Source organism: Musca vetustissima, unplaced genomic scaffold, assembly GCF_032173495.1.
Source record: "Musca vetustissima isolate MV318-11 ecotype Yass unplaced genomic scaffold, APGP_CSIRO_Mvet_v1 utg4278, whole genome shotgun sequence".
Classification (NCBI taxonomy): Eukaryota; Metazoa; Arthropoda; class Insecta; order Diptera; family Muscidae; genus Musca; species Musca vetustissima.
In genome coordinates this window covers 285,050-305,355 of record NW_026882057.1, presented here as the reverse complement: position 1 = coordinate 305,355, position 20,306 = coordinate 285,050, and the positions used below count along the sequence as shown (strand labels likewise).

At 32.5% G+C, this 20,306-nt stretch overlaps 1 protein-coding gene across 1 annotated transcript; it reads left to right on the top strand.

Moving 5' to 3' along the window:
* The first annotated feature begins 11,687 nt into the window (after positions 1-11,687).
* On the top strand, positions 11,688-14,130 carry LOC133328211 (uncharacterized). The gene is given in 5 exon segments (XM_061536761.1): positions 11,688-11,871; positions 13,086-13,357; positions 13,435-13,655; positions 13,657-13,899; positions 13,991-14,130. Coding segments are annotated over 5 exon segments (1,038 nt in total). The 3' UTR covers positions 14,109-14,130.
* The last annotated feature ends 6,176 nt before the right edge of the window (positions 14,131-20,306 follow it).

Genomic DNA, 20,306 nt, shown 5'->3' with positions numbered 1-20,306 from the left:
ACACAATTCTTTATCTCACATGTGGCAAGCACGTTACACATGCTTATCAGTCTGTAGTGAAGATTACTCACCGTAATCTCACCCAAACATACCACATGTGGCAATAGAAAACCTCCTATCTTATTAATGTGTACAAACATTCAACAAGAAAATGCTCTTATCTTAAGTGGACTGTATACAAAAATAGATCCCTGTTTAACTAAATACTCTCTCCTTTACACAAGAGACCCACAGCAAGACATTCACTATCTTTATTATTTAAAAACCATGTTCGCTCCGTGAACAAACTTTGTCCTGATTTAGATTAGGCGAGTTTACTTGCGGCAATTTATCGTTCTCTTTTGAACTATCTTCATGCGTCTATACAAGCAATTCGGTTTCAAAACTATTTTTTTTTTTGACATTTTGTAAATGTATTTATGTTCGAAAATGTTCTAGATTGGTATTTCAAATTACTGACACTACCAACAAAATACACAAAAACGAATTGCCAGAAAATTGCCGGTACGAGCAATTTTTTCCATTTGTATTCCCCTTGCCACTCTCTCCAGCAAACAAAGACTTGCCGCAAGTAAACTCGCCCAATCTAAATTGGGACTTTTTACTCGAGAAATTTGGCCGAGTAAAAATGGTAAACAGGAATGCCTACTTCTGATTGGCTGTTACAGTACGTTTACATTTAACCGGATTTCGTTAACCCAGTGGGTTTCAATTGTCAATTCCTTTGGTAAAAAGTTCTAATCAAGGTGTATTTAATAAGGTGTATGCATCAGATACAACAACAAATATTTTACAAAAACAACATTGTTGTTATAGAAATTAGATTGTCATGCTGACAATAAGTTTTTGACAAAAATAAACAAAAACAATTATTAATTTATTTTTGTCAAGAATTATTCTTTGAATAATAATTAATGAAGTTGTATATTCTTGTGTTATTGGCGGTTTTACGTCAGTGAAAAATAAAGTTTAAGGCCTGGTCGCGATTAATTTTAAGTTTCCCACAATTAGGCTATGGCTCCTTGTGATGTTGTTTATATTGTGGATTACAGTCTATTTTTTCTATGGACTGGCTTCAAATCTTGCCTTCTTAAAGAAAATTGAAGGGCATAAATCCCCGGCCAAAGACTAAATCATGGAAATTGTGTTGACCGTATAAAATCTTTCCATAGGCGTATTTAACCTCCGCCGAGAATTGTGACAAGTACCAAGGGGCCGATTCCAATATAGGCTAACATAATCTCCTCGATTTTATGATTAGCTGGGATTTCTGGACAGATTTCCACACATAACATAAAATACGTGGACGAATCGGCGAACGGGGTTATAACTAAGCCTATGTTTCCTTTCCGTCCCCCTCTATGAATGTAGTTTTCTTGAATTTTTATTATTAAAAAAGCCTAAATTTAAAGATTTGAAATAATATTGAAAATGTTTTTGACAATTTACTTTACAAACAATAAAGAAAAAAGTTTGAAACCATATGATTGTCACTTACACCTTATTAAATATACCTTGGTTCTAATGTATATGCCGTTTTATGTTGATTTTGAAGTATTGCCATCTAATTTTGGCATATTTACTAGATTTGCGTTCCCTAACTTTTCAAATTATTTTGTACTCAAAGCAATTTTGAAATGTTTCCCTTTTACTAGATTTACTACTAAAAAAGTACTGGAACAGACCAATATTCAGTAAACTTACTTTTTTCAGAAATTTTATTCTAAAGGAATGTGAAATATTTTCCATGTTGTTTTCCAATAGTATTTTTCTTTTAATATATAAAACATAAAGACCAATATAAATTTGTTTACTATTTGCAAGTCTGTTGCCTATGTATATAGGCAACCACATTGCTACGCTCACTGGTCTTCACCTCGAAGAGTGACTGTAGCTAGCAGTTTGATTACATAATTGTGTGTAGAAACTCCTCGTTTTAGGTTATCCTAAAATTGTCTGCAAATGATGGCTAACTAGAGTTGGGCAATCTAGTTCCTTGACCGGATCGATATTTTTCGGTCCGCTCTGCAAAAGGAACTAGGTCGTTCCTTTTAGTTCACTTGTCCAATGGTACACGACAGTTCCTTCGGTCATACTATCGTTCATGCTTTTTCTTTTTTTTTTTTTTTTGCTTGAAATACACTCTTAATTTGTATTGCCACTAGAATAACGTGTGTAACGATTGATTTAAATCATTACATATGTAAATATAGCTGATATATTTAAATGCAGAAGTGTTTTGTTATTATGATAATAAATACAAATTTTTGGTCTTCTCAATTTAGAGAGCTTCAACATTGGGTTTCTGAATGAAGGTACCACAGGGAAACGATTCAAATTTAAATTCAGTTTCAGGAGTTGGTTTCTGTGGCGGTGATTAGATTTATTGTTCCAATAATTGGATGGTTATAGGTGCTATTGATAGGAATTTGGCTTAGTGAAAAATACACAAATCGTATATATATACATTCATTCATTTTATTTCAACTAATAGCATAGAGTTAGTCTAATTTTAATTTTAAATAAAATTTGTATTTCTAAGGTACATTTTTTTACTATCATTTTAAGTGTGAAGCACTAATGTAAATTAAAAAAAAAACATAATTCATAATTCTTACATATTGTTATGTAGGAAAACTATCTTGTTGACTTTAGTGGGTTTTAAAAGCGTCCGTCTATCTGTAATTATCTGGCCAGTGGCAGAAAAAATTCGTTCACATGGAACAGATGTCGCAGTTATGGATAAACGTCGTTGCATATGAGTGTATACCCTAGGATACAAACTTTTTCTCTGTTTCCACCATTCTAAGGGATCCATTCTTCGGTCAATGTACTCTTCGTTGAGGTATTTGTCCAATTCTCTTATAGCCGAGGCGGTATTGTTTTCTGGTCTTGTTGAAGTCGTCGTCAAATAATTTCCAAAAATCCGGTTCAGATGTATCTCGCGGTTCTGCTACTTCGGATATGGGGGTATTTTCATCATGATTTGAATGTCTAATGCTACATATCCTATCCCTTAAATGTTTTATTGCATTTTCATAATTAACATTGTTTTTAAATGCTTTTCGTTTGAAACGTGTGTCAAGGATAGCACTCTCAGAATATAAATAATTTTTTCATACTCCCCAAACCGAGATAAAACTTTGTCCTTTAATGAAAGCAACATTGCTGATATTTTTTTATTCGTGGATGACATATCAGCAATAGACTTTTGCAAAATATTTGAAAGGACAAGTACCTTTGAGAGTTAATAGAATTTTCTGCAGATATTTCAAAAAATGGCTTTAGGATAGGTAAATTTTCTTCGATTGTATCGCACTCTTGGAAATTAAGAACCAATTCCGGCCGTGTCATGGATAGTGTTGTAATGACGGCATTTTTAGTTCGTGCATTCTCTGAAGCATGTCGTACGTTGAATTCCAACGGGTGTCAACATCTTGTTTCAACTTCAAAATGGTCATTCCCATTTGTTTTTGTGTATCGGTCAGCTTTTTCGAAGCATTTGGGATTTTATGGAAAAAGGTAACCCAACAAACCAAAAGTATTGAGAATAATATTATATTAAGCTTACCACAAAAGCATTAAGCTTGAAAAAGTCTTGAGATAATCTTGAGAAATGTTTATTAATAATTGTAGAAAAATCAAAACGGAACCCTTATGATACAATTACTTGTGTAATATTACTAAAAGCTTATTCTTGCAATTGTAGAATAAGCTTACAAATGTAATTTTATCTTAACTAGTGTGTATAAAGGTTAGTCATCTCAATATACAACTCTTGAGAAACATTTGTGTACAACAATAGTTTATCAAGCATAGTTGAAAACTGTTTGTGAAGTCAAATTTTAACAACATTTTTTTAATATTACTAAAAAAAGCTTAAGAACAACTATTATTATAAGCTTGTTCTCAAGTGGTATTGAGATTTGATTACTGAATGGTTTGTTGGGAACAATATTGCGCACTTTGACCAATATATCATTTACATTTGTTAGTGCGTTTTTAACGATTAAATTCGAAGTGTGTGCAAAACAACCAACCCACCGATAATATGCATGTCTAACTGCTGCGACAATATTAGCAGCATTGTCAGTTACTATAGCAGAATTTTTTGACGGAAACCAAACTTATCAGCTACAGAGATTATTGCATATGAAATATTTTCGGCTGTATGTCTATCTGAAAATTCCAAGCACGAAAATAAGTTGGACATCATTTTGTCATTGAAAATGTAGTGTGCTGTGACAGCTAAATAAGAGCAATTAGCTCTTGATGTCCAACCATCTGTGGTGAGGCACACAGCAGAGGCTACCTGGACTTGTTGTTTTACGGTTTCTAGGATATCACTGTATGCGCTGTCTAACATATTATTCGACAGTGTTTTCTTTGATGGCAAGCAGTAATTTGGACATTGTAATACCAAAGCCAGGAGTTTCTTAAATTCAGGTTCATCTACTATCCTGAAAGCATGATGTCCTTTTACTATCATTTTTAATACGTGCTGGTCAATTTTTTCTGTTTTGCGGATTGGTGGAGGTCTATGGAAGAACTGAGCTATGTTTGGTTGGTAAATACTTGGATGAGCTACAATGGTTGTTGATGCAGCATTACTTGTTCTGGCCGGTGCAACGGTGGATAATTCCAATGAGTTATTTTCAGTAGTATCCACATTCACAATTTCAGATAGGGGCTGTCTTTCTAATGTAATTGGTGTAAGGGGATGCTTCCTTTTCATATGTCGGTTGAGATTTCCTATGGATCCTGAGGTAATACTAATCGATGCTTTACAATATTTACATTTAGCTCTCCCTTCCAGATTTGACTAGTCTTTTTCGAAGCCATTTCACACTACTTCTATAAAAACATGACACACAATAAAACGAATGTTATGAATGCCTCTGTTTTATGTTTTCATATTTTTTATAAATACCGTTGTCTGTTGTGCTACATTTTTAAGAATAGTTATTGGTTAATTTTTTTTCTTTTAACTGTCTTTTTGAAATGATGTACAACGTTTAATTTTACACGGAATATTGCATTCATCAATAAAGAAACAGACAGCTAATGTAACATTAACTGATTGTCATATATGATATAGTGGAACGAAATTAACAACGGGTGCAAAAATTTATGACATTTATGAGTTGGTGGAACGAAATTAATAATGGGAGTAAACAAGAACGTAGGAGCAAAGAGGAACGAGCGAGCGAAATGAACTAGGTGAACGAGAGCACGAAGGAACGATGGAGCAAAAGGAACTATGTGAATGAGAGCAAAAGAAACTAGGTGAACGAGAGCAAGAAGGAATGACTGGAGCAAAAGGAACTACGTGAACGAAAGATCTGGACCTAGTTCCGATCGTTCCTGGATCGGAATAGTTCCTTTGAACTAGTTCGTTCCGGAACGACACAACTCTATTGCTAACTAGCAAATTGTTAATATTTTGCAGAAACCCTCAGGAAATTACAAACAGGGAAAGATTTCACACGAAATTTAATGTATTAGAGCTCGGAACTTTTTATTATTCTTTAGTATTGTGTACAATGGATGTTGAGGAGGGGATTCTAATTTTTATGGTTTAACCGCCCAAAATTTTTGGAAAATACTTTAGATAGTTTCGATCCGTTCCTTTTTGGCATATCAGTTACTCCAAAATATAAATTTCAGCCAATTTGGTTGACGTGGGGACTACTTTGAAAAGTTTACCAACATTGATAGTTTTTGATGGGAAGATTTGTTACCCAATTAGAAATAAAACCAGTAAGGAAAGTAGAGAGACTAATTTATATTACTTCAGTACGTTGTGTCAATCGGCCTTGCAACATCATTCTAGAATTAATTCTATACCCTATACAAAAATTCGTGCCAATCGAAAGATATATAGGGACTTTGGTGCACCAATTACATAAAATCGGACGAAAATATATATGGGAGCTACATCTAAATCTGAACCGATTTTCACGAAACTTAGCACACGTCATTCTAGACTTAATTTAGTACGCTATGACAAATTTCGTGCAAATCGAATGATGTTCAGGGATGAATATATATATATATATGGGAGCTATATCTAAATCTGTACCGATTGGCACGAAACTTTGAATACATCATTCTAGACTTAATTCCATACGCTATGCCAAAATTCGATCAAATCAAAACATTTCCAGGGACTTTAGTGGACTATTTACTTTAAATCGGGCGAAGCTATATATGGGAGCTATATCTAAATCTGAACGATTTTCACGAAACTTTGCAGACATTATTCTAGACCTTATTGACTACGCTGTGCCAAATTTCGTGCAAGTCGAAAGATATATAGGGACTTTGGTACACCATTTACCTTAAATCGGACGAAAATATATATGGGAGCTATATCTAAATCTGAACCGATTTTTCCCAATTTCAATAGGGTCCGTCCTTGGGCCAAACAATGAGCTGTGCCAAATTTCATCCAATTCGGATCATAAATGCGACCTGTACTATGTTTACAATTTAACATGGACAGGCGGACGGACATGCATAAATCGACTCAGAAAGTGATTCTATGCATATTCTCAAAAGGAACCATGGGTCTATCTCGATTATTTTTGCCTGTTACAAACATATGTACAAAGACATAATACCCTGTACCACTGTGTGGTGAAGGGTATAAAAAATAAAAAATTAGTCTTGATTTAGATTAGACGAGTTTACTTGCCGCAATTTTTGTCGTTCTCTTTTGAACTTGCTTCATGCGTTTATACAAGGCAATTCGGTTTCCAAAAATCTATATAAAATGTCAACAAATACAAAATACACAAAACGAATTGCCAGAAAATTGTCGGTACGAGCAATTTTTTTTCATTTCTATTCCCCTTGCCCCTCTCTCCAACAAACAAAGACTTGCGCAAGTAAACTCGCCTAATCTAAATCAAGACTTACAGCCTATTCGGATGTAAAACTTCCATAATACCCAAAAATTCGAATAATGGGGTATACGCTTATATGGGGAATATCATGGAAACTAGACTAATATTGATAATTTTTGGTAGGGAGATTTTATATACAATGTGAACTCAAAATACCAAATATCAACCAATTCTGTGGAAAAACGTATCCAACATCCAAAATACACAACATTGAGGGGGCGTGGCCCGCCCATTTTTCTTAAATCCATTTTCTGTACATACAAAAATACTCTTATTTAAAAAATGAACTGTTAATTATTTTTACTGTTAAATGTTATTTCTTTATAATTCTAATTATCCAAATCCAAAATCATTTTAAATGTTTCAATCCATTTAAAACTATTGTACTGTCAAACAATGTTATTGATAGGTTAGGTTAGAGGTCAGTTCAAAGGGGTATATGTTGTTAGAATAAGTTTCAGTTGAATATGTTCGCATGATTCAGTGTTTCCATACTTTAAAGTTGGGGAATAATGTTTACTTTTCCTTTGGAATTGACAAATTTGTAAAAAGATTTCGCTCTATATATACTATAAACACAGTAAAGAAATACAAATCTGTAAGACCTTAGATTTAAGCTTTCTTGTAAGCTTATTTACGAATTATTATTGTTTAAAATATTTTAATATATGTATATGTAATTGTAGTTCCCTGAGGATGATTGGAGAATCTAATCGCAATATTGGAAACAATAAATATTAAAAATCAAAATTAAAAACAATTTTTATTTATAAAAGCCAAGGTCTATATAATAGGTCATCCAGTAAAGCCAGCTGACATCTACAATTTAGATTTGACAAATGCATCGATATAATTTTCAATTTGTTTAAAATGATCCTAAAATACACAAATGTGGTGAAAATCAATTACTTGCGCTTTCAAAAATTTATAAATAAATGGAAATTTTTAATTTTTTAAAAATATTTTCACCACAACTACTACTTTTGACAGAAAATATGGTCACAGTTTTATTGGCAAATTTACTTTCCTGTACGAGTCCCAATTTAGATTAGGCGAGTTTACTTGCGGCAAGTCTATGTTTGCAGAAGAGAGGGGCAATAAAAAAAATTGCTCGTACACGCTATTATCTGGCAATTTTTTTGTAGTGTCAGTAATTTAATACCAATCCAGAACATTGTCACAAAATGTAAAAAAAATATATTTTTTGAAACCGAATTGCCTTGTATAGAAACATGAAGCAAGTTCAAAAGAGAACAATAAGAATTTCCGCAAGTAAACTCGCCTAATCTAAATCAGGAACGACTTTTTTCATGTGAATGACTTTTTTGCAACATTTTTTTAATTCCCAGCGGTAACACTGGCTCCCACATAAAGCAAAAGTTATAAAACTCGCACTCGTCACGTACTGCCACTCGCGAGTAAAATCGACAAATCGGAGTTATGATAATTACACATCCGTATGGTTTCCTTCTTCTATAAACGTCTCAATCAGTACTAAGTTTTGTCTTTGAACTTGTCCCAGTTCGCATTTCGAGTCTTCTGATTTGCTCTAAGAGTAGGAATCCAGAAGAAAGTTATGCAATGATACGAAAAGGAGAATTTTTCCGATATTTTTCAGTTTCAAACATCAGACTCGTCCAAGTTTGTGAGGATTCTGTTAATAACTTCACCTCTCTTCACCATTCCGTGGAACAACTCACCCTTCTTCCTTCTGAGGTATTCCTTTCCAGCAGAGTTGGTGGCGAACATAGCTACAATATCTCCATTTCCTCATCTGAAGCACATTTCCTCATCTAAACACAACATGAAATGTGCAATGAAATCGAGGGGATCACAGTTATCGACATTTTCCAAAGTTTACTCATTTACTTAGTTATCGACATTCTCCAAAGTTTACTCATTCTTCAAAAGTTGACACCTCAAAAAATTAAAAAAAAAATTGTAAAATGTACAATTTTATTCCATGTCCATTTTGCTATTATTCCAGTATATTTTGATTTTTTTCTGCATATGATTATAATCATGTATATTATGGTAATTGATGAAGAGGCCCTTTCTTGTTACATTGATAACATGGATTGGTATTCCATATTTATATCTGGTGCAATTAGAACTGAAGACGCTTAACGCAATGGAACAAGTGGTTGTAACTGGTGGAAACATAAGAAAATGCACATTAACCTATTAATAGCCGAATATTTAATACAATCCATATATTAAATTTGATTTAGAATTTTCTGCTACTAGGTTACATCCTCTGAAACATCAAAGTACCTACTATAGCCAAATCGAAATATGGAAATTCACATTTTCTGTAATGAAAAACTTAATCTAACATGACGTGATTCCAACATACGGACCGGCGGTAAGTATTCGAACACTTTAATATTCATTTTTGAAGTGCTTATAAAACAACAAACACACCACTTTGGTTATAAATTTAATCGATTTGTCGGATAGTTTACTTTATTTTCGTTATTTGAATTTTGCCTTTGATCATTCGAAAGTAATTTTAAGTGATTATTTATACTCTTTCGAGTCGAGCTTGATGATCTAAGTTTTGCAAAGAAAAGGAAAGCCAGGAGAAGAATCTACGTACCCACCATTATGCGACGCGTTTCGCCGTTGGTTAAGCGGCTCATCAGGCATATTAGGCTATGTGGCTTTACAAAGGTCGTACGTTGATAACTTGTACTTATTCCGCCCTGATGCGAAACTTGCATATGCGAATTAAATTCAAATTTGTCAAAGTTCGATATTTGTCTTCATTATTTTCGATATGTTTTCCTCGCGCTGTGTTTTCACACATTATTTTCAGCGAAAAATTACACATTCGTATACATTACTTTCGGGTAGAAGCGAACTATTTTTGCTTCTGTAAAAGAAAATCCCAGAATTACGGCATCCAAAATTAGTGAACACATTCATAAAGATACCGTGCTCAAAATATTCAAAACATAAAATATTCGTAGAAAGCCGACCATATCTGGCAACATAAACAATAGCAAGTTTTCAGACGGTAGCAGACGATAGCAAGTTTTGAATACTCCAAAGTACATGGTGTGAAATGTAAAGTTGTGGCTAGTATATAACACTCGCCATCAATTGCATTCTCCCCCAATCACCGAACCTTATAGAACACTTTGTGTGGTTTATTGGAGTGTATGTTTCGCAAACGTGGAAATGCTTAAAATGTTTTATGGAAGAATGGATTAAAATTACCGAAGAAGAAACATCCATATTAGTTCAATCAATGCCAAAACGCTTGCAGAGGTTCTTCAACGCAAAGGGAAATAACTAAAAAACAAAACTATTATAAATGATTATAATTTTTAAAACATTTGTTCGAACACTTAAGAATTGAAATTCAGTATTTTTTTGAGTTTGATTGGAAAATGAGGCATTCTCTTATTGTCGGCTGGGAATATTATGTTTTGATTAAAAACTACAGCGATATAATTTAGATTTGTTTTTAGGATCATATGTATCTTTCTTTTTCGGCTGGGAATATTTAGGGTCCCATATGGGAAACATATTGTAAAGGCTAGAATCTTTATATATTTCCGATGTTATAACGCTTTGAATCAAAGTTCTATGGTGATTTATAAAATTATTTGTACATAATTATTTTTTGTCTTAATAATAACTATGTATGCATATTAGATAAAGCGGACTTCATTGGACTTTACTTTTAGCATTGACTTTCGTTCATATGCACATTAATTAAAAACGTTGAAAAAAGATTTTCATTTTATAATTCGCGGTTGAGATATACATACATATTTTCTGTAGCGTTGGCGGTTTATTTAGGATAAAATTTTTATTTTGTTTTTGCAAAATAGTCAGGCGGAATCCCAGTTGATTGTTTTTATATAAAAAATCCTTAAAATTGATATCTTTAAAGTATCATACATAGTAATCATGCTATGTAATTCTGAAAACAAACGATTAATAGGGCGATAATAGTATCAAAGACTATACAAAGGAAAAAGAAACTAATTTGAAAATTGTATACGGACATTCAAATGTCAATTATTGCGAATATGGTTGGAAAATACGGCTTTAAACCAAGGTCGAAAGTATTAAAAAATTCTTCGAAAGTTTAAGACTATTTCTTAATATTATTTTATTTTATTAAAAAAATAATAAATGATTTTAACTATGTTCGGACGTACTTATTATTTTTTTATTAAAATAATATTAAGAAATTGTCTAAGGCAATACAATGAATGATGTTTTCAGCAAGTGTGATTCCTGAAAACTCGCTGTTTTTTAATCAATATTGCTAGAACCGTGAGTACAGTGTTTTAAGCCAGTAAAAAATAAATGCTTGTTTTCTACTGAGTTACAGTAAATGACTTTGATATCATATATGCAATTGTTTATCTAAATAGTGGGTGTCGTTAATTGTCAAGGTTTGATGAATTTGTTGATGGAGATTAAACCCATCTTCAACTTAAATTGAAGAAATATTCAATCTACTCACATTACGCTGCCGTTTTAAACTTAATCAAACACTCAAACGGGTAATAAGACCACCAAGTTCAATAAAAGAAAACATTTATATGCCACTGTTACGTCATGCTACGCCAATTAATACAATATTCTGAAGGTGTGTTGTTCTGTAGACAAATGCGAAAGTGGGCACATCTTTTATAGAACGAATGATTGCTGACATTCGTATCATATTTCTTCGTATAAAAAGTCGTTTCCGCTTGATGTAGAGCTTAGTTATAGATTGTTCGCGTATTGAAATACACACTAACCACCAATTTTAAAATGTCATACATTGGAAATGTGTCCGATTTGGAATGTGAAAAAAGTGATACCAATCGAAATCGTTCTTCGAATTTGGTAACTAAAGCCCAGGCGAACAAGTTATCCTCTGAACCAAAATGGGCTGCTAAAAGAAGCCCTGACTCCGACTCTGAAATATCAACCTCGGAAAATTTTTTGACCAAAGGTAAAGTGTTGTATCGCGAACGCAAATAAATAGTTATTAATTTGTAAAACGGTTAATTTTCTATAATAATACAACTGTATACTCGTACAAAAATATAATGAAAAAAATATATAAGAATCTATAGTTTTTACATTTAATATTAAATTTGTTAAAAAGTATTTACCAATAATTCTCAACAGGGTCTTTTTCCCCGCTAATTTTTCCAAGCCCGTTTAAAACTATCCCCGTAAGATACCATATACTTACCCCAGGTTTTTTTTCAATTCTTCCGTGCAGTTAAGGCAGTATTTCTTATTCGCCCCCAGAATAAAGTAACCTTCCTTTTAATGTTATTTTTTACACAAAACTTAATCGAGGTTATTTGATCATTGATGTTGAATAATACAAATCGAAGAGCACACGAGAAAACAATAAAAATATTTCTCTGCTGAAACTAAACTTTATCTGTCAAAAAAGCGGATATTACAATCATATTTTATAACAGTCATGTATGCCAACATATCAGAAGAATGCAAAAAGGAACAAACTCAACATAAGAAATTTGAAAATAACGGTTTAATGACTGTAAACAACTGATCGAAGGAAGTTACAAGATTTTAATGTAAAACCTCCGCTTAATTCCTGTCAACGCAAGCCAACATTTAAAATATTTTTACTCCGAGGCGCAACGCACATCATGGTTGTTACATCCTTTATTTATAAGTTTAAAATATTTAGCAATTTTTGCGTACTTTTCGAAGGAAGATATTTTCATTTAAAATTTGAATGACAAGTTGGAAACATATGTCTGCATGAGACAACCTTGTATAATTATGCCATGATTAGAAGAAACCCAATATTTTTTACGCTAACACCGGCAACCTTTACAAAAAAATGTCAGCTATAATGCACGTTGATCAACCGTGCAAAAGAGGAGCAGCAGAAAAAATATATATTCTTATATTTTTTTCTGTTAAGCCTACTAATCCACTATAACCGTACTTTACTGTATATTCATATGTATATTTTGGGAAAAATTATTTTTTTTGTCTTAATAATAACTATGTATGCATATTAGATAAAGCGGACTTCATTGGACTTTACTTTTAGCATTGACTTTCGTTCATATGCACATTAATTAAAAACGTAGGAAAAAGATTTTCATTTTATAATTGTCTAGTAAAGAAAATCTTAAATTAGCACAAAACTTAACTATTCCCACTAAATATTTTAAGGTGCTTTTCTTTTGACACCCTCATATGAACTATCGATGGAACGTGCTGCTCAAATATGCGAGAAGATTACCTTTAAAGGCTGTTTTAGTCTGACAAAAACAGCCAGCGGCATTCTCTTCAAATTCTCTCACCCAGATGATTATCAAGCAGTTTACAAGAAGGGCTTTCACAAAGTCACCGGTGCACGATTTTATCGCAAAGTAAGGCTAAATTAAAAAAAAATCAAGTATATGAATTTTTGGTATTCAAATATTTTAAATCAAAAATAGCTAGTATTTAATAAGCATGAACAAATATATTATTGTTTTTGGTGTATCTTTAAATAATTTTTTGTTGTAATTTTCGTCAGATAGCTATACCATGTCGTCCTCGAAAGACCTTCACCCTGTACGTTCTGGATGTTCCCGAGGATTTGCCAGTGGAAGATATAAGACATTCGTTGTACAAATTCGATTCTGTCGTTGAGGTTGTTCGCTTGCATTTGTATCACCAATCAAGTTCTTCATTAGCATCTGAAAAAAATACCGAAGGTTACAACAAATAACCATTTTTTAAATGCATCAATTATTTAGAACAAGTTTCTTTATTCATGTCATTCATCAGGTGGGTCATCCACATCTAAGGGAGATACGTCTGAGAAAACTGAACGTCCAGAACGGAAAGAATTCCCTCCAGCTGTTATACGCATTACACTAGCATCTATGGATGAGTACAATATTCTTGTGCAAAACGGTCTCAACTTCTATGATGCCACGTTCTTCCCGACTGAGACTAATATCTCATTAAAGGGCGCCAAAATAGAAAACCGTAGAAGGTATGTATTAATGCGAATGATGTCACTATACGTATATAATTCATATATTTCCATTCACAATGATTTGATTTTTTATTCACAAATAATATAGAATGATGGATGGTAGTGTTCCCGGACGTGTTCGTGAGCTTCTCCCAGTTTTCGATGCGGCTGGTTTTTGTAAATTACCTCCACCGACGCGAAAAGTAATTAAGCCCCCAAGGTCGTAAGCCACAACCGTAACATTAACAGTTTTACTGTGCCAAGTCTAACTGGCACTAACCAACCATATATGGATTCCGTATCCGTTTAATGTCGATTGCTTTCTACGTATAACACATATAACATTGTTATAGCCAACGGAAGCAAATTAATTGAATTTTTGATATTTCTTTATTTTATTGCTTTTAAATTGAAACGTTTGCTATTAATCAATTAACAAAATGAAAAATAAACCGACAATAAAACAAAAATACTAATATATAAAAGTCTGAATATGTTTTCTTCGATATGGCAAAGTCAGTACGCTGAAAATGGGAATAAAATGAAAAGAGTATAATATTATGTATTTTTATTAATGATGGCCTTGATTAAGATGCTTACACTCTAGTGTTCAATGGTAGTGAATAGGTTAATCCTCCTGGAAAGGGAGTAGTGTTAGCTGCTGTTTATTATTGGCGAATCACATGTAGAGAACAGGTGGAAATTACATTTTTAGGTGGTGCCTAGGCTCGAATTCCAGTCTGCTGTTTTGGGAGTGCGGTTGAAGGAAGCCATAGCAGCCAGCCACGACATAAATCCCAATAAAATAACATCTTAATTCTTATTAATTAATAATTTTAAAATCAGTATTTTTCTGAAGGCAAAACTTCGATAAACTTAACCTCGTTGTTAATACCCGAGGATATTAAGAAGTCCGAAATATATTGGTGAAAACGGGCACAAGAATAAGATTTTCGATAAACTTAACCTCGTTGTTAATACCCGAGGATATTAAGAAGTCCGAAATATATTGGTGAAAACGGGCACAAGAATAAGATTTTCCTGAAGGAATACGAACCTTAAAATTTTGTCGTTTTATTTCAAAAAGAGTACAATATATAAATCATGGCATAACTATGCAAGGTAATCTCATTTGAAAAATTAATAATGGCAACCCTTCTTAATATGGAATTCATATATCAATTTCAAATAAAATGAAAAAATAAATTCAAAAAAATTTTACGATTGGCAATTGGCAAATTTTCAACAAATTAAAAAAAAATATATATATTTTTCTAAAGCTCCACATTCTTCTAAAAATTTAACTAAGATTGTTGGAATTTATATTTATAGGCAGGGACTTAAAAATATTAATAAATATAAAAGATTCAAAAAATGTTTGCCACTTTACACAAGATTTGCGTACATTTCGAAGGAAGATATTTTCGTTAAAATTGTGAAAGCTGAATGTTGTCAAAAACAAATTTATGAAAAAATTGGAAACATATGCCTGCATGACACTACCTTGTATAGTTATTCCATGTATATAAATTATTTCCATGTTTCGGCATAATAATAATGTAACCTACATTGGGTCTTCTACTAGAAAGTAAATAATAATGCCAAAAAAACTTGATTACAAAATTGATTGTCAAACAGTATAAGGAATATTTTATTCACCAAGATCAAGAATCGATCTCCGCAGCTATTTGATCCAAGTTTTGGATGCCTTGTTTAAGACAACTGGGAAGAAGTGAAAAATTTTCAGGTTTATAAAAACCCCAGCACCGCTCCCAGGTCTCCTCAACAGAATGAGTCAACATTCCGAAGAACGTGTCATGCAATTTGTCGGAGGATTCATGCATACAGGCCCATATACAGTTTCATTGTGTAGACGTAGTGGAAAGACCTAATATAATCCACTGGATTTGTGAACATGGTTAAAGTGACGTAAACGCTATGGAATTAACATTAGAGATTGTGTGGATTCAGTAGTCCAAACGTGCTCTTGAATAGTATTCTCATCGAAGCAGAAAATGCTCCCAAGTTTGTTCGGCGGTAGTGTAGACATCGGTAGGAAAGATACGTCGCCCGGCATAAAATTTAGCAATCCTAGAAGTTGCTGGTGAATCTCCCGATCGATTCACGGGCGGCGGGCTATTGTAAACTTACAGCACATATTCGTTAATTTTGAGCTTTAAATTTATTAACGTTCGTTATTTGGATTTGTATTATTTTGTAACGGACAATTTCTATTTTATGATTTTTATTAACATCAATTTTTATTGACATCATATTATTTTAAGAGTGAAAACGTTCTATTTTGTTATCGTTTTTAGATGTGTTCATAGGTAATGGATAAGTTATCGTTTGGTTCTTGATGTAATAATAACGTGATGTATCAAAACAACAACTTTTGTTTTTGTCAATTTTTTCCATATAATATTTCACATGGTTGTCAACATTGCACATCGAATTCAAGTAGAAATAACGCACTTTGACAGATAATCGAGACGTCAGCTACTCTATATGGACTACATATTTATTGCGCCATGGTTTGGTGATTCTCATAATGACTTTGCAAGTCATTCCTGGACAAACCGCCAAAAGAGAAAGAATTAGTTAAGAACAATCTTTGTACCCTTTTGATTGTGTAATCATATCAATTTATTATGCAATTTAAATTTTGTTCAATACATAATAAAATAATTTTAAATAATATTTATAAATAATTTTATCATAATTACATCCTACACAACTATGTCGCTATAACTTTGTGTGGCCCAAGAGTTTGTAACGCCTCGAAATATTGGTCCTAGACCAGCCTTTTAGCATACCGATCATATCTCGACTAACTGAGTCGATCTAGACATGTGTGTCCGTCTGGCAAAATAAGACCCCTATTTTTGGTAATGATCGGTTAATATTTAGGGAATGAAATGGACAAAAAACGTTATTTTTGTTTGTTTTTCTGGCCACTTATAGGCTACAATTACGACGTGAAATATACTATTAACTATAATTAAAATTATTTTTTCTTTATAAAATACTAAAACTAATTTTATAATTATTTTTAATAAAATAGATAAAAAACAAATAAAATCAATAATTAAAATCTAATCAATTTATATTGATTTGCACAGAAATCTTTTCAATGTAAATGAAAACCATGACAGATTATATTGTTGTATGTACTTAGATGTGGGAGTTATACGTAAATATCACTGTGATTCAAAACAAAACAAACAATTTTTTCAGGGGTTCTAATGTACCAATTCCGTTTAGTTGGAGTCCCTGGACCACGAATATACCTTTGGTTTTTCTGGGTCACTTCGAAAATTAGTTTTATAACGGTAAATGTAGAGAAAAACGTGGTTTCATAGATTTTCACTTTGAAACGCGTATAACTTCTTTTCTTTATAACGGATTTATATTATTCTTTTTTTCGTTTTCTTTCAAACAAGATATATATTTGGTAAATAGGTTGAGGATTGGCTGAGTTACAGTGGTTGAAATGTGGAAAATACGCATAAAATTACAAAATTTATTTTTCTTTGGACTGTACGAAGAAATTATGATATCAAGCCGTATAAGTTTTATTATATTACGGGGAAGACAATTAAATAAGCTTTCGAAAATGAGAAAAATTGTTTCTTTAGAGAATATGCATAAAATCAATACAAAAATGTGTATAAGTCCTCCATTTTTTAACCAATTTTCTTTTTTTTTTTTTTGATTTTTCTAATCTTTGAAAGCTTATTTAATTGTCTTCCCCGTAATATAATAAAACTTATACGGATTGATATCATAATTTCTTCGTACAGTCCGAAGAAAAATAAATTTTGTCATTTTATGCGTATTTTTTCACATTTCAACCACTGTAACTCAGCCAATTCTCAACCGATTTACAAAATGAATATCTTGTTTGAAAGAAAAAAATTCTACTCTTCGAAAGAAAAAAAAAATTCGTTAGAAAGTAAATAACTTATTCCCGTTTCAAATGAAAAATATGAGACCACGTTTTTTCTACATTTACCGTTATAAAACTAATTTTCGAAGTGACCCAGAAAAACCAAAGGTATATTCGTGGTCCAGGGACTCCAACTAAACGGAATTGGTACATTAGAACCCCTGAAAATTTTTCGTGTAGCACAGTGTATTTAAAGGTGTCTATGTGTTATTATATAGTTTAGTATTACTATTATCACACTAGAGGGCGGAAATATCGCGTTGATCGCTCTTATAATATACATGAGTTTCTTGGTGGGCTTACCATAAAAAGTAGGAATTTGTGATACCCCTAAGTACCGCCAAAATAAAAAGTGGACTTAGATCTTTTATATTATGTTAAGCCAGCGACAAGTGATGAATTGGATTTGGCGCCTTTACGCATCATTACAAAACAAAAGTAAGATAACTGTACTTTTATTTTAATTGAAAAATCAAAATATTTTTGATATATTTTTGCAAAATATGAGGAAATATTTTGCAAAAAGTATACTGGTTCCTTGAAGCCTTTCAAAGCTAAAGATGTCCTTTAAATGAATCCACTTTGGAGTTTTTAATTCGATTTTTTGTTTATTTTTATAAATATTTGTTGATCTCTATTTATTATCATGCTACAATTATTTAATGTACGCCATAAATTATAAATTAATTTTATAAGTTGCCCTTTTTTAAGGGTACCTCCAAATTTTCTATTTTTTGGGGTTCTTGAGCGCGCTTTTCAAACGAATTTGCTGAAATTTGATACATTGAGTTCTCTTTGGGTACCAAATGTCTCCACTAAAAATTATAGATATAGGTCCATTTTTTCGGTTAGCTGCCATTTTTTTGGGGGGGTTTAAGCGCGTTTTAAACCGAATTTGCTGTTACAATGAGTTCTTATTGGGTACCAAATTTCTCCACTAAAAATTATAAATAACGGTCCACTTTATCTGGTAGCCCCCATATAAGGGTACCGCCAAATTTTCGATATTTTGGGTTCTTGAGCGCGCTTTTCAAACGAATTTGCTGAAATTTGATTCATTGGGTTCATTTGGGTACCAAATGTCTCAACTACAAATTATTAATAACGGTCCACTTTTTCTGTTAGCCTCATATAACGATACTCCCTAATTTACGGTATTTTGGGGGTGTTTATACCCTACATTGGTCCTAGACCCACCTTTAAGTATACCGATCGTCATATCTCGACTGGCTGAGTCGATCTAGACATGTGTGTCCGTCCGTCCGTCAGTCCATTATAATTTGTAAACACGATACAGGCCACAGATATGGACCGATCTTCACATCGAACATCGTGAAATTTTACATGGTGAAGGGGATCGGGCCTAAGAATAAGCATGCCTGTTTTGATAAACATCACATATTTTTCAAGGTGAAGGGGATCTGACCAAATACTTAGAGCGGTTGTTTAAATGATGATCGGTCAATTTTCCGAGTGTCAAATCAACAAAAACCTAAAGTGACCAATTTTTTATTGTATGGCGTAAAAATTCACTTCAAGAAAAAACATTTTGGAAAATATGCAAGACATAGAATGAGGAGTTCTTGATCTATAATCGGTAAAAAGGGTGCAAATATCACGAAATATTGCCCAGGCTTTTCGTAGTAGTTGTGTAGGGTATCATATATTTTGTCGTCGCATATGGTAACAAATCTTTCTATAAAAAATTATTAATCTTCGTATAGGGAATAGACGTTACTCGAAATAGTCAGTTTTACCCTGAAAATTATGGAATTCTAAGACGATTTAGCCATCGGTTGTAATCATTCCGCTTTTCAAGGAAATCATGATAAAAAATTCGAACCTAACCCCAAATATTCGCTAATTCCTACAGTATGTAATCTAACTTTGTAATCTAAATTACAGAAATTTGAGGATTGTATATAATATGAAGCGTTATTAGTATCAGTCCACGCTTTGGGGTTTTCATTAAAAATTGCTGAAATTTGTATTTGCTGGTATGTTCACTTTTTTGGTATGTTCTCTATATTTTCCAAAGTTCGGCCCTGCCGAACTTAACGAATTTTCACTTGTTTTTTTTTACTTCTAAAAATGGCTTATCAGACTTAATTTTCTAACAAGAAACTATAGTTTGCTAAGAATTCGCTTCATAAACTTCCGTTTTGAATAAAAAATATAGTAAAAAAATTATAAACGAATCGAGGGTTTATCAAAACACTTTTCCCTTGATGTGTGTGCTTATTAGGTGACCACTACTGTCTATGCAATGGAATTGATCGTAACAATTTTCCAATTACCAAAAATTGCATATTGCCAAACGGTAAGTGTATTCTAAAAATTGTGTCGTTGTTCTCAATGCTCAAGTTTTAGATGGTAAAAGTCAAAAAATTAAATGGCTTGGAACTTACATCTTATTCGCAAAAGTAAATATAAACATTTTTAATGCAAATTGTTAGATTCTGATGATTGACGAAAC